The following is a 15,790-nucleotide window of genomic DNA, read 5'->3' on the forward strand; positions in this document are numbered from 1 at the left end:
GATATTGCCTGTCACACACCCTTTAAATTCACATTAATGATGAGATGTAAAATGACATAAATGGCCAAATTGGTATTTCGACCCCCTTTTGAAAACCTGATTCTTTGAAACTGCCCAAAGGGGGTTCATTTTGAGATCAAGACCCCCCTTCCCATCCCCCTCCCCATCCCCCTCCCCACCTAGACATAAATAAGTTTTCTTCACAGCAAACTGGAAGATGAACACAGGCTTTGGTTTGTGGAAAAGAGATCGATAAAATATGGAATTTGGATATTTAGCAGACCAAGGTGTCATCAAAGTGTCAATAAAACGAAGAGTATATTAATTTGAGGATGGCAGGATGGCCGAGAGGTGGATACTCGCACTCGCTCTCAGCTCTCGAGCCGAGGTTTGAATCTCGGCCCGGCTATAAACTGTCATCATCGTGTTTCACCGCCGTGGTGATTCATCGATGTGTGTGCTGTCGCTCAGGTGGATGTTCAACTGGGTGTACCATTTGCCAAGATTAGTCAGTGGAGGTTAAAAATCCAATGTTATACTTTGTTTAGACGAGGCGAGCTATCACCAGCACCATGGCCAAATTCCTGAAATTGATCAACGGTATTCTGACCCTGACTTCCTGAGTTGGAGTAACGACTCCACCAGGATTCGAGCTTAGTAACTGCATCAACGGTCTGCATTGGGCATGCTCTGTGATTATTATTATTATTATTATTATTATTATTATTATTTTTATGATGATGAAATGCTTCTTGTGTTTGACTCTCCTTTTGTCAACGTGCACCTTAAAAAAAAATTGTTGTAGACGTTGTCGAGGCTTGTCTGAGAGCTAAAATGTGATTTTGGATTGTTATGCCCTCGTCACAGTGAGGGCTTTGTTCTTGAGACTGAAATCGAAAAGACAGGACAATGTGATGTGAAATTACTCTCTTGCAGATGAGATCACAGAATTATCTGACAACATTTATTTTGAGCTCAGAATTCATAAAATGGAACGAACTAATTTTCTGAATCAGAGGAGGAACGCTTCAAAAGGTTTTTGTTCTGTGGACAAAACCAACACGTCCCAAGCGGTGAGTGTGCACCACACTGCATTAATTATTGCACTCATTTTATTTCTGCACACACATCCTCATTCCTGTGCAGTTTATTAGTCACCTACCGGTTTCACCAGAGGGGACAATAGGTTTGCTCTCTATCCGTCCGTCCATCCCACCTGTGGTTTTTCAGACTCCCCCCCCCCCATTCCGTTTAACATATTCAACTGAAACTTTGTACGTGGCTTAATTATGATAAGTTACAGGACAAGTTCGAGTTTCAGGGCGTTTCCTCAATTTCTCACAGAGTTCTGCCCTTTTGGACTCAGAAAAGATCACATCTGTCGGGGACACATATTGCAAAGCAATTCACGCTCTTGTTTTTTTTACCTCCACCAACAAAGGTGGAAGGAGGTTATGTTTTCACCCTGTCTGTCTGTCTGTTTGTTTGTGTGCAGGATATCTCAAAAAGTGGTGGACAGATTCAGATGAAACTTGCCAGACACATTGGGTGTGTGACAAGGATGAATTTATTTGATTTTGGTGAAGATCCGAATCCGAGATTTCTTTAATTTTAAAAGTGATTCTTCATCATTCAACGATGGGGCTAAAAACGAAATATTTATTGTGCCTGATATGTTCCATTGGATCAGGCATTGCACAGCAGAAGTATGTGCTCTCCTGCATGCCCTTCTAGATTTATCTGAGAAGACACATTCTGAAAGTACAAGGGGCTTTCTATTTACAATCAATGGATGCAGAGGAAGGGGGTGATCATTTTTATAATTATATTATTAGGAACGTGCAAATACCACCTGTCGCTTCGCTGACGGTAATACTAAAGGGGGCAGGGAGAAAAAGAGGGGAGAAGAGGTAGAGAGGGGTGGGGTGAGAGAGAGCAGGGAGAGTGAAGAGGTGGAGGGATGTGGGGGTGGGGGCAAAGAGGGGTGGGGGAAGGGAAGACAGTGTGAGATGAGAGGAAGGGAAGGCAGACGTGCGGTGGAGCGTTAATTACGATTCATAATGTTTCATCAAAATGAGTCTCCATATAATAACATTCAAGATGGAAACAAAATAATGTCTGAAATCCATTTTCCACTGGTCACACTATAAACACGGTCTGGAGACAATCTCCCGTCCAGATATAAATACCGCCCTGATGCATCCGGAGCCAAGCTGGCAGGAGACAAACATCGATCAGCCACGTGCTGAGACAAACCCCTGTCTCGACACAAACACTGCCCGAACACAACACCATCCAGACATAACACCGTCTGAATATGTGCACAGAGAGAGAGAGAGAGAGATGGAGATGGCGATGGGTATAGAGATAGAGAGACAGAGAGATAGGTAAGGGAGTCAGCAGTGAGCAGAGGAAATACGTTTTGCTTTCTGAACAACACACACACACACACACACACACACACACACACACACACACACACACACACACACACACACACACACACACACACACACACACACACACACACACACACACACACCGGCAATTTTTCGGGAATCGGCAGGATAGAGTCAGTGTGATTCCCAACTGCAGCACTCACTGCATACAACCCAGAAACCTTGAGTGGCTTTCACTGAAAAACAACGTTGCATTGACATCGACGTTTCAGGGATATGTTCACAAACGTTAATCTTTATGAACAGCTGTGTGTGACTGGTGGAAAAACAATTTGGCTCAGTAATTTAGAAACTTGTGAATTCTGCAAACAGCTCGGAAATTGGGTGTTATTTCACAACTCGCTCAGGGTGACAGAGCACGAACCATTCACTCAGGGTGACGGAGCACAAACCACTCGCTCATGGTGACGGAGCACAAACCACTCGCTCATGGTGACCGAGCATGAACCATTCGCTCAGGATAATGGAGCACAAACCACTTGCTCAGGGTGATGGAGCATGAACCCTTCGCTCAGGGTGACGGAGCAAGAACCACCAGCTCAGGGTTGATTGCAAATTCAATTTCTGAATGGTTTAATTGTAAATGTGAAAGGTCTGGAAAGTTGGAAAGGTCAAATGGTCTGAACGTCTAAAGTTTGAAAGGTCGAAATGGGTGTAAAGGGTTGAAAGGGTTGAAATAGTTAAAAGACTCAAAAGTTACAAAACGGTCTTGAAAGGTTGAAGGATCTAAAGGGTGTAATTCAAGGTCTAAAGGGTCTCAACAAGGTTTGGAAGGTGTTAACGACTAAATGGTAAAAAGGAGTCTCAGGATGTTCGGGGTTCGAAAGGTTCCAAGAAGATCAAAAGGGTCGAAGCGGTCTTGGGGTTCCAAAGGGTATAACGGGGTCGAGAGGAGCTGAAGTATCTCAGGGTTCTCAAGGGTCTCAGGAACCTAGAGGGTGATGAAGGGTGTTCAGGGTCGAAAGCGTCTTTGTAGTCTCAATGGGCATTGTGGTTTGAAAGGGTCTTGAAGTGTATTAGGAATCTAAATGGCCTTCGGGGTCGAAAGGATCTCTGTGGTGTAAAAGTGTCTTGATGGGTGTTACAGTTCTCAAGGGCCTTTTAGGGTATTCTGGGTCTGGGGGTCCTAGCTGTTCTGGATGTCCTGGGTCAGGTTGTAAAGGGTCTTTGGGGTTTTAAAGGGAATTTTGGTTTGAAAGGTTCTTTGGGGTTTTATATGATACAAGTGTTATAAAGGATCTTCAGGGTTTCAAAGGGTCTGAGCTTCTAAATGGATTTTAGGAGTCTCAATGGGGTTTTAGGGCTCTTCATTATCTTTTGAGTTTTTATGGTGTTAATGGGTCTGAGGTTGAGAAAGGTTCTTAACTTTCTCAGGGGATCGTAAAGTTCTAAATGGTCTAATGTAATTAATACACACACTCAATGTTCTGTGTGAACAGACAAACAGACCCAAATGCAATACCCTCACCTCTGGCATGGGCAATCAACAGCAGGAAGAGGGGGCAAGGCTACATGTTAAGAGGGGCTTGAGGAACAAAATAAAGGGAGACTTGGATGGGGAACAGATGTGGGGAAGAATGAGAGCAAGGGGAGGGGAACATAGGGAGTGAAGAAGATTGATACAACCACGAACTCTCAATCACAGAAGTCGAAGGAAAAACTGGGATCATGGAAAGAGATGCGCTTGGGGAGGGTGGAAAAGATTGTGGATGTGGATGCGTGACTACCTGATATGGTGGTGAACAACCGTTTTGAAGCCCTTAAAGGAAGAATGAGATTGAAGAGATTGAGGAAGTTGGTTCCACAGGTGGAGGAAAAAAATAGGAAGGAATGAGTGGAGTTGAGTCTGGATTTTGGGAGTTTCAGCAGGAAGGGATTACTGGCACACCACATGCACCCAATAGAAACCTTGGGGTGGGGCAGAGGGTGAAGATCAGAACGGAAGCAGGAGAAAATGGAGACCACACACCTGTGTGCAATATGAAATCAAGCAGCCGAGAGTCGTGCTGTACCCAACCCGAGTTCCCAAACTCTAACTCAGGGAGTTGTGCTTCAGATTCGAGACCGCGTCAAGTGGGGTTTGGCTGTCAACTGTTAAAATAACTCGCAATAATAAAAATAATTTTCCTGCCGCATGAAATGAACTGATTGCAGTACTTTGCATGTGTGTGCAGTGTAAATGTGTGTTAGTATATGAATCGGACATACTTTAGCATGGTCATGTCATTTCTCTTCGTGAGTTTAAAATCAAAATGTGATCGCAATCAGGCACTGGAAATGTGCACTGCAGCTCCCACACCATAATTGGAATATTACAATATCTACGATTGTCCCCAACCCCCATACCTCGTTGATTTGGAAGAGCAGACTCTCCTTCAGTCCTTTTCGGGGATATTCGAGCTTTGGAGCATTTCACACTTATCATTACATTCACCTCATTCTCAGCAAAGAACTACCACTCGGGTACCATCTTGAATTCGGCCCCATTTTATCCATCTTGAAGAAATACTTTTCACTGAAAGACTTGTCTTTTTGCACAAAAATAACCTCCTTATCAGCAAAGAACTGCCAGTGCCACTGCTCTTTCGATGAAAAAAAACAAAGCCTGTGGAAACCTGTAGTGGAGGAGTGTCATGGCAACAGTGATTGTGACCATGGCAAGCACAGTGAAATAGCTGAGAGTTTGTACTATCCATGGTCATTAAAGGTCACTGATAGTGAACAATGACAATCGTACCACTTTCGTGTGACCTATTAACCTGTGATCATCATTTTGTTTCAGTGCAGCAATGAATGAAGGAGAGGATGATATATTGCAGTTCCAAATGAGTTTATTGCATTACAGATTATACATTAAAATTCCAAATTATAGTTCGTCATGACACTTGGAAGCAAAATAATTTCAGGGTCATCATATCTTTACTACTAATCAGAATAATTTCCAACAAATTTGTGCTTTTACAGGAAACAGAACATGCAAAGCGGAGTTGGAGTCGATCTTTCCTTGGGACTTGGAGAATGTTCCTGTTTTGGTAAGAACCACAACCTGGCTCATAATCTTATTCAAGAGTCTCAATCTTGTTTGCACAACACACAAAGTCGGGACTAATGCCCCCGCAAAGATTTTCTTTTGGTCATGTTTTCTGGTAAATCATTGCAGAAACAGTCATCCATAGTTTGCATGCACTCCATTTTAAAAGCCTGTATATATTGTTGTGGTTGAGGAAATTCGCAAACCACCATTCAGGTCCCGTAGGTGAGATATCTCTGTAAGTATATGTGTAGTTAGCCCAAACCCGTTGTTTAGAGGGAATAAATGTCATTCATTCGGGCTGCGACCCTTTAAGATAGCCGTTTTTCTGTTCTATCTTTATTTTGAGCCAACCACGTCTCAACAGCCATCACACAACAACCACCAACCGCAACGCCGCTTCACAACAACAACAACAACAACAACGCCAACAGCCACGACCTTTACCGTCACATCTCGCTCTCGCAACCATCGCATCACCGCCATTCCCGCGCCGCTTGTGGGCACCGATCCTGGACTCGTACAGGGCACGCACCGAGCAGCGGGTGCAAAAAGCGGCCTTTCCGAGAAATCGGATCAAGAATGATTCACGCCCACTTCTGTTCCGTCCTATCAGCGAGCGTGGGGCGATTTGGCCCCGCCTCCAGGCGCGTCCGAGTATAATCGATATATGCAGATTCGAGGATCAGGAATGATTCACGCCCACTTTTCCTCTGTCCAATGGGCGAGCGTGGCTCCGCCCCCGAGCCGATCCTGATCCAAAAATCTGCATATGGTTTCTCCTGTCGCACTATAAAGCGCCGAGCGCGGGGCGAATCGAGGAAGAGTTGGAGAGTTGTGGCGGCGGCGAAATCAGTCGAGAGAGTGTCTGTCGGGGTCCGGAGAGTCTGGAGAAGCCAAGGAGCTTTGTGGAGGTCTGCGCTCGTGTCAGAGTCGGGGAGCTGCGGAGAGGGGAGGCCGGGAACGCGGTCGAGGTCGCAGTGGAGTCGCTCGTCGCGGGACCCAGGCAGGCCAGATATCCTCTTTCCCCAGAGCATCAACAACCCCCCCTGTTTCCCCCCGCGCTGAGATAGTGTGAGAAGGGGGCCCCACCCCATTCCAGGCAGTGCCAGCGAGGCCCGCGGAGTCGGGGCGCCGCCGCCATTTTGCAGCGCAGCAGCCAAGACGGCTAGGCTCTGCCCTGTCTCGTGCCCACAGACCACGTCTGCCCCCTTGTAGTTGAGGGTGGCCTCTTCCTTTTTCTTTTGCTTTGGAGTATATGTGTTGTCGGCGCCGTCTGTGAAGTAAAACTGTGTAAGTGTTGCCGTGTGCTTGCGTAGTCGGTAGTAGATCTGCATTGTGTCTCTTTTGTTGCATTTGCTTTTGGTGCATAATTGTTGTAATTGTATATGTGTGCTTTCCGTTTACCTTGGAATAAATGTGCCTTATGTTGAACTGTTTTTCCCGTTTCGCTTCGTCTTTTCTTTAATTGAATTTCCATCTTACTTCACGTAAAGGGTTGGTCGTGGGCTAAACACGCCCAATAATTAATCGGAACCGTCGAGGTTGACGATAACACCGCTTGGTTATCCCGATAGTACGGAACGGGTCGCTTAAAGTGGCCTGTGTCCGAAGTCGACCTGCGGCGAGGTGCGTTCGCCCGGTCTACCCTCCGTGTGGGTACTTAGGTAGGTCGAATTTGGCGAACAACCCTATCCCACGCGGGGGGCCGATTGGCACGATCGTGGTGAGGCCGAAAGGCCCACCCGTGACTAGTTGCCGGCGTTAGTCCGAGAGGGTCATGACGGAATTGTCCGTCCGGTGGGCGACGGGCCGCGATTCGAGTTACGTGGCCATTCGCACGCCGGCGGGCGCGAATCCGCAACAATATGTTTTTTGCAATCACTGCGGCACTCTGATTGAAACTGAGGAATGGATGAAGTCTTCCTCGACAACAACAACTACCAAAGTTATTCTTGTCTTTTGGTGTTGACTGGAGAGAGTTTTGGGCCCAAGTCTTTTCTGAACCGGCTGTCCAGGCCCAACATTTGAGTGTGGCTGATTTGGGAATAAATTTGTAATTAATGCAGGGTGCCATGGATAACTCACCTACTTTTCCTGAAACACCATTGGAGATTGTACGTTCACAAATGAGGAGTGCCAGCAGTCTTGTTCTCCAGTTTAACATCCCTGTGATGGACGATGGATATTGATGAAGAGTTAACCCTGCATGAGAAACACTCGGGTGACAGTTTCTTGCAATGTCAGGATTGAAAACCTGGAGAGACAGCTCAGGGACGAGTGTGCATCCCTCTCGGGTATCCTGCCAGCTTTACACCTGAATAGAACCACCATTATTCTACAAAATGATAAACATCATTACATAACCATTCCTAATCCGGCAAACATTCTGAAGAAAATAATGGAAAATATTATTATTGTCGATGCAGAACATTTGGTTCACTTTGAGAAGCTCATATTCTTTGCTTTCTTGTTTGAAGATTCAATGTTAGCACAACAGTATATCTGCATCTGAATCTCTCCTGACTTGCACACCCTTGCCTTCCAGGTTCTTTTTGATGTTCCTTCTCCACTTGGGAAACTTTGCTTTGGAGATCCTCAAGCCAGTCCTCATTCAATGCAACCCTTATGCCTTCTCGTCCGGATTCTCGACTGTCTGCAAAGTCATGAAACCCTTCTATTCAGTTATTCTTGACCGAGCAATCCCAATATAACTTTACTTGTGTTCATTCCGTGCTTGTACCTGGTGTGAAAGCAGGCAATATGTTTGATCTCCTCGCTCTCGGGTTTAAATCTCATGCTTTCCCTCCAAAAACCATGACTTCGAGCTCAACCGACGATCTTCCTGCAACACGACCTCATCTCCAAGAGGTAAGATGTTTATTTATCCCAGTACGCCAAAACCTGCTCTTTGTACCTTCACTGTTTATCTCTCAACTCAGGAATATCAAACTCGTCTTTCTTCTTTGTTATAAAATGTCCCAACGTCTTTCATTCAGCATACTTACGTTCACGGTATCCTCTGTGTGCATGTCGGGGTGACATTTATCACAAGTTCATAAACACCATGTTGTCCTGCTTTGGAGGCTGTTCAGAGAGAAGATGACACCAAGGACTGGTGTTAATATGAACTTGTAAAAATCCATGTTGACCGTGTGTTGTTCTGGGATCACAGGATAGCTGGAGGGATAGTCGATCTCCTTGAGCAGTCTATCCTGGGTTCTAAGCACCCCCAACTATCATCTTTTAGCTTGGTGTTCTGCATTCAGATCGAGATATCTTCTTCGTCTTGGTCTTCGTCTTGGTCTTCATCTTGGTCTTATCCTTCTTCTTATCCTTCTCCTTCTTATCCTTCTTATCCTTCTCCTTCTTCTTCTCCTTCTTCTTATCCTTCTCCTTCTTCTTATCCTTCTCCTTCTTCTTATCCTTTTTCTTCTCCTTATCCTTCTTCTTATCCTTCCACTTATCCTTCTATTTCTCCTTCTTATTTCTCCTTCTTATTTCTCCTTATTTCTCCTTCTTATTTCTCCTTATTTCTCCTTCTTATTTCTCCTTATTTCTCCTTCTTATTTCTCCTTCTCCTCCTTCTCCTCCTTCTCCTCCTTCTCCTCCTTCTCCTCCTCCATTCCCTCCTCCTTCTCCTCCTCCTCCTCTTCCCTTTATAAGGGGTGAGATCCGATGGCACAAAGCTTCTGCTCTGCCTTGACCATGATACTCCTCCCTTTCATGCAATACGTGTACCTATTATTATTTTTCTAATTTGAAGTTTTTGTTGGGTTGTCGCTGCAAGTTAGTCCCTTTATCTCAGTTTTTCTGTCTGTCTGTATGTTTGTATGTATGTTTGTATGTTTGTTGGGTGGTCGCTGGAGTACCTTATTTTCACTTTTTCCGTCTGTCTGTATGTTTGCATGTTTGTATGTAATGGACAGCTCTGGAGGCCAGAGGAGTCAACCAATTTTGATGAAACTTGACAGGTCGGTTCATACCAGGATCTCGTTGTATGCTTTTGAGCACCGTTGCTATGGACGCCACCGTTGCCTAGCAACGTCCTTGGCAGTGTCGCTCGGCTGCACCCGATCCGGTCCAGGAAAGTGATCCAGTTTGGAGAAGGCATACCAAGGGCGTGTTGCTCGGTAATTAAATCACATGATTAATTAGGTAACCCGGTTAACCCAGAGACGGGCGAACCCGAGGTCATGCGGTTGAGTTATTGGTGTCCACGGTTAGTTAGCGACCCGCCGCATCATGGAATTATGCGTGTGCGACGGCCTGCAAATCCGGGGAGTCTGGTGGGAGCCGAGATAGCTTTCCTCCCAAGTGGTCTTCTCACCTGACCCCCGGCCCACAACAATATATATATATATATATATATATATATATATATATATGTATATGTATATGTATATGTATATGTATATATATGTATATATATATATATATGTATATGTATATGTATATATATGTATGTATACATATACATATATATATATATATACATATATATATATATATATATATATATATATATATATATATATATATTGTTGTGGTTACCAGATTCGCAAACCACCATTCAGGTCCCTTAGGTGAGGTATCTCGGTAAGTACATGTGTAGTTAGGCCCAAACCCGTTGTCTAGTGGGAATACATGTCATTTATACGTGCTGCGACTCTTCAGGATAGCCGTTTTTCTTTCACTATCTTTATTTTGGACCAACCGCCATGATCACAACCACAACATCAACCACCAACCACAACCACCGCTTCACCACAACTGCCACGACCTTCCCGTCACACCTCGCCACCGTAGCATCGCCACCGTTCTTGCCCCGCTGTGGGTACCGGTGTTGGACTCATGCAGAACGCGCGTCGAACAGCGTGTACAAAATCACGGATTTTCTGCTTCAAAAACGGATCAAAAACGACACACGCCCACTTTTTGCCGTCCAATCGGTGAGCGAGGGGCGATTTGGCCCCGCCTCCAGAACGATCGATATATGCAAATTTGTGGATCAAAAAGCCTTCACGCCCACTTTTTCTCGGGCCAATGGGGAGCGAGGTGAAAGGTCAAAGGGAGGGGGTAAAAGGCGAAGTTACGGGGGGATAAAAGGTCGGTGTTCGTGAGTCAGAGGAGAGTCGCAAACAAGAACGGGTCGGAGAGTCAAGAAAAGGGGTCGGAGAGTCAAGAAGAGGAGAGTCGGAAGCAGAGGGTCAAGACTTCGCGGGCGGTGGAGCTGCTCGTCGTGTGCGTTGGAGTCGGAACGGAGGGGACGGAGCTGTGGAAAGGCGGCGACACCAGACGAGGGGGTGCTCGCATCGTGCAGGAAGCTGCACCCGAGGGAGGCCGACAGCGCGACCTGGCCGAGGTGGAGACGCTCGTCGCATATAATAAAGATCCTCTATACCCCGAGCATCAGAAACCCCCTCCTGTTTCCCCCCGCGCTGAGATAGTGCGACCAAGGGGGCCCCGTTCCCACCCCCTGCCAGGCACTGTCCACGAGGCCCGCGGGTTGCGGGGCCATCGCCGCTCCGCGTCTCATCACCAGACGGGTAGGCCCGACCCGGTCTCGGCCTCAGGCCTGCCCCATCCTTGGGGGTATTTCTTTTCCTTGGTTTTGGGTATGTGTTGTCGGCGCCGTCTGTGAAGTAGAATTGTATAAGTGTTGCCGTGTGCTCGGTAGTCGGTATTAGCTCTGCACTGTGTTTTCACTTTTATGTTTGCTTTTTGTGTAAATGGAAGTGTGTTTTCTTTTTTTTGTGTGCATTTGGTGGAATTGTATTTGTGTGCTTCCCGTGTGCCGCGAATAAATGTGCTTTATTGTTGAACTGTTCTCCCGCTTCGCTTCGTCTTTTCCTCCATTGAATCCCCATCTTGCTTCACGTAAAGGGTTGGTAGTGGGCTGAATACGCCCGATAATTAATCGAACCGTCGAGGTCGACGATAACACCGCTCGGTTATTCTGATAGTACGGAACGGGTCGCTTAAGTGGCCCGTGTCCGAAGTCGACCTGCGGCGAGGTGCGATCGCCCGGTCTACCCTCCGCGTGGGTACTTAGGTAGTTCGAATTTGGCGAGCAACCCTATCCCACGCGGGGGCTGATTGGCTCGATCGCGGTGAGACCGAAAGGTCCACCCGTGACTGGTTCCCGGCGTTAGTCCGAGAGGGTCACGACTGGATTGTCCGTCCGGTGGGCGACGTGCCGCGATTCGAGTGTTGTGGCCGTCGCACGCCGGCGGGCGCGAAAACCGCAACACTGGTGTCAGGAGTGGGATACAAATTCATCGCCCTCCTCGCGGCACTGGTATTGGAGAACGGGACAACGGGCTCTCCTGTCTCCAGCTAAATTCACGGGAATCGGTCCAGGGGTGAGAGAAGCGACCCCCGATTCCCTCCAAATTACGAGCGAGTTAAATTAACCCTTCACGAGAAGCAAGATGGCGTCTCAAGGCGAGCGGGAGCCGGGGGTATTAGAAATGTATATGTGTAGTAATGTAGAATCCATGGTCCAGGATGGAATCCCCGAGCAGGAAATGTTGATTGTGCAGGAACACGGACTCGCCCAACTGAACCCAGAACCTGAGGTGGGTGCGGCAGCGGCCGCGGTGTATGACACCTCCCCCCCCCCTCTCCACCAAAACCCTTCCCCGACCCCTGCCGAAACGGCTCACCCAAGCGCACCCGACATGACCCAGCTATACACCATGCTGGCAAAAATGTATGCGGAAACGACAGCGAAGATGATTGCGAACATGAACAAGCAAATGGACGAAGTAAAAACAAAGATGGAAGCGAATATGAAAAACGAAATGAAAGGCATGAACGAACAAATGAACGAAAAGATGGATACAAATACAAATGAAGTGAAAACGACGATGGATGCGAATACACAACAAATAAACGAAAAGATGGATACAAAAATGAACGGAATGGAAACAAACATGAAGGAGGAAATGAAAGAGCTACGGGGTGAGACGCAGAACATGGGCCGAAGCCTGCAGGCGGGCATGAAGGCCGTGACCAGGGAGCTGGGAATGGCGACTCCACGTGTGGGAGCAAACGAGCTGGGTGGGGGTGCAACGGCTGACAGGCCCGCGGTGGAGGCGGGTGAAAAAATAATTCGTGGAACGTGTTGGGCGAGGGTCGTGACGATGACCGAAAGGGAAAAATTAAATGGGGAGACCAAAACGTGTGAGACGAGACACGAGGTGACGACAACGGAAATAATAGTTGAGACAAGGGAGGTAAAGGGTGAAGAGTTGGCAGAGACACGGGAGACAGAAAAAATAGAGGGAAGACTACACGATGAAGATGGGGTAAGTGACGCACACACACACACGGAGGTAGTGGAGGATAATGGGGTTGAGCTCGCGGAGCGTGTTGGGACCCGGTGCGAGCACCTGGATGGCCTCCTCCAGGAACGAGGGGAGGGAGTATGCCCCCTTGAGGCGAGTCACGACCAGGTGAGTTCGGTCGTGCTTTGCGAGGTTGAGAGGACGGGTGCTGTGGACAGGTGCACGGAGAGCTTGGGGGGTATAGAGGCCCCGGAGACCCTTGTGGGGACACGAATCCCCAGTGTGGTTGTCCCTGTGTGGGTGGTGCAAGGTGTGAGTGCGGCACCGTGTGTGGAAGCGACCCCGTGTGTGAGTGGTGTGGTGGCGATGGTGCCAGAGTGCGTGCTTCCCAGCACGCCGGGTGTGGATGGGGCACCGTGTGTGAGTGAGGCCGTGTGTGTGAGTGAAACGGCCAGTATGAGTGAGGCACCACGTGTGAGTGGTGTGGTGGCGATGGTGCCGGAGTACGTGCTTCCCAGCACGCCGTGTGTGGATGAGGCACGGTGTGTGAGTGAGGCACCGCGGGTTAGTGCCCCCGCGTGTGTGGGTGAGGCACCGTGTGTGGATGAGGAACCGCGGTTGAGTGCCCCCGCGTGTGTGGATGAGGCACGGAGTGCGAGTGAGGCACCGCGGGTGAGTGCCCCGCACGCGTGAGTGAACGGCCGTGTGCAAGGTCGCTGTGTGCTAGGGAGACCGTGTGTGTGAGAGAGCGGTATGAGAGGGAGATGTCGGTTGGCATGCGGGAGCACGCAGCCGCGTCTCCCCGTGTGAATGTGATTGTGTGGACTGTGTGTGTCGTAACACGCAGGTATGCGTGTGTGGAATGGAGACGGAGACGGCGACAGAGGAAAGAAAGCCGGGTAGCGGCTGTAGCTGTTTCGCGCACCGTGCCGGGTTCACCCAGCAGTGAGCACGCGGTTCGTGCTGTGCAACGCACGAGACCGCCACGTGCTCGCTTGCGAGAGTGAAGTCCCGGTCCGGAAACGCACGCGGTGGATTTGCCGATCCCGCGGACGGACAAAGTTAGGCAGGTAAATGGATTTGGACCGGACGGGTTCTCCACGCGATCGTGTGTGTTAAGCTCCAACGGGCAAAGCACATGTGTTCGCGTGGGGAACCCCTCGAGACGTGTGGCTTGTGTTTTTTTTTTTATGCGCACGGTGACGTCATGGCTGCACGTGGGGTTGGAATCCGGCAGGAGGGGTATCTCTGCCGGATGGTCCCGTCCAAGGAGGGACGAGGAACACGTGCAGCTGCATGACGTCACGGGCAGGTGCAAAGTGCGCGAGCTCTGAGTTGCCGCGCAGGTGCTGGGCATGAAAAAAAAAAAAGGGAAAAACAAGCCTCACTTTCGGGTGCACAGGATTCCTGGGCAAGGGGTGGAAGACCTCCTTGAGCCTGGGCACAGGATGGAAACTAGTTAGGGGGAAGGGTTAGCTTAGTTAGACCGACTTCATGGGGCAGGGGTAAGTCCTCATGGAGTCCGTGGAATGGATTAGTTAGAGGGATTGTAGCCAGATTTAGGTGGGGAAATAAAATGATTTATTTGGGGACATGGACAGACTTGTGAATGTGTAGAGGGGACGTAGCTTAGCTACGTAGTGTTAAAAGGAACGTGCTGTAGTTTAAGGGACGACGTGGGAGCACGAGTTAGTTAGGGGAGGTAGTTAGAAGGATGGCAGAGTTCAGTGGTGTGTGTGTTGAAAAGAGTTGGTGAGTGAAATGGAAGCATGTGCTTGGTGAGTGAGTGAGGCCAGCGGGTCTGTGTGAGTGGAGTGAATGGGGAATGCATGGTGCGATGAGTGATTGGGGGGAGGAGTGACTCCCGCCCAAGGGACCCCGGGGTCAGTGTAGATTGAGTTAGCTGGGTTAGTCAAATTGAAAAATGGAGGTCGTTTTGTTGTTGGTGGGAAAGTAGGCTCGAGACCCATTTGGAGGGGTGCAGGAGCCCTGTTGACGGGCTTGGGAGCGTGGCTGCGAAAGGTGAGTATCGCTGAGTGGGTACCCCGGGCACCAGGCTAGTCGGCCGCGGTAGGCCATGGGCCCATGGGGGCCGGGATAGAGTAGTGGGCACGGGTGCGCCTGCTTGGTGCGGGGGCCCGGGGCGCCATTAGCCGCGTGGGCAGTGTTGTGGGCACGGGTGACCCTCGGAAAGGGGCCCGGGAGGCCGGCCTGCCACGTGTGCGTTTCAGGGGAGGTGCCATGGGGGCACTCCCCGGTGTTAGGGAGCTGGTAGGCTCGGAGGCAGTGTAGTGCCCGGGGGTGCCATAGCGGGAGATTCGGCAGAGGGTCGTGCCTGCCAAAGGGAGCCACGTGTCCCAGCCAGGAGACCGTGTGAGGGCACGGAGAGAAAATTGGGGGGCGAGGCCCGAAATTGTAAGGACACCAACACAGGCGACGGGAATCTGGGTTTATAGAACCAATAGTTTAAGCGAGAGGCGCTTGTTGAAAGCCCCGGGGTAGTTTAAGAGTTAATGGTTAGGATAGATTAGGAGATGTACCCCTCCGCACCATCCATCCCCTCGCTGTCGTTGTGGGCCGCTGGACCCACTTGGTGTTAAGATCGCCGAACTCTGGGGAGGCCATTCTGAGGCTTCGGTGGGCCTCGACACAGGACGTTAGCTCTCCCTTGTTCCCCTCCGGGAAGGGAACGTAGGGGTTGGGAGTAGGCTAGGTGACAGAATAGGTTAGCCGAACAAGGACGATAAAGGGGGTTAGGGGACGATTTATAGTGGGGGAGTAAAAATAAAAACAACAGAAAAAAATTAAGTTGGGGCTAAATTGGGGTTTGACAAATTAAGGGAGTGGGTATGTACAGTGACAGGCAAAGGCGATAGGTTGGGAGGGAGACAGGTAGGTAGGTCCGAGCCCGCCCTCCAAGTGGCCAGCACCACCGCACTCCCTCCACCAACCTCCACTGAACGGCAAGAGCTGGCCAACTTCATCGGCTGGCCTTGTTTTGCTTCAAA

The 15,790-nt window shown here is 49.1% G+C and overlaps 2 protein-coding genes across 2 annotated transcripts in view; both read left to right on the plus strand.

Annotated features, from left to right (window-relative positions):
• Window positions 1–15,790, plus strand: part of LOC147017130 (unconventional myosin-If-like) — a 335,840-nt gene that overhangs the window by 283,018 nt on the left and 37,032 nt on the right. The window lies entirely within an intron of this gene.
• Window positions 1–15,790, plus strand: part of LOC147017139 (uncharacterized) — a 33,711-nt gene that overhangs the window by 7,859 nt on the left and 10,062 nt on the right. Inside the window, exons 4-6 of the mRNA XM_085847709.1 lie at window positions 937–1,073; window positions 5,424–5,491; window positions 8,039–8,361. Coding sequence (XP_085703835.1) covers window positions 937–1,073; window positions 5,424–5,491; window positions 8,039–8,204 — 371 coding nt within the window. The 3' untranslated portion in view covers window positions 8,205–8,361. The remainder of the gene's footprint in view (window positions 1–936; window positions 1,074–5,423; window positions 5,492–8,038; window positions 8,362–15,790) is intronic.

Source organism: Eptatretus burgeri, chromosome 11, assembly GCF_056783735.1.
Source record: "Eptatretus burgeri isolate ZD-2024b chromosome 11, Ebu_testis_v1, whole genome shotgun sequence".
NCBI classification, from domain to species: Eukaryota; Metazoa; Chordata; class Myxini; order Myxiniformes; family Myxinidae; genus Eptatretus; species Eptatretus burgeri.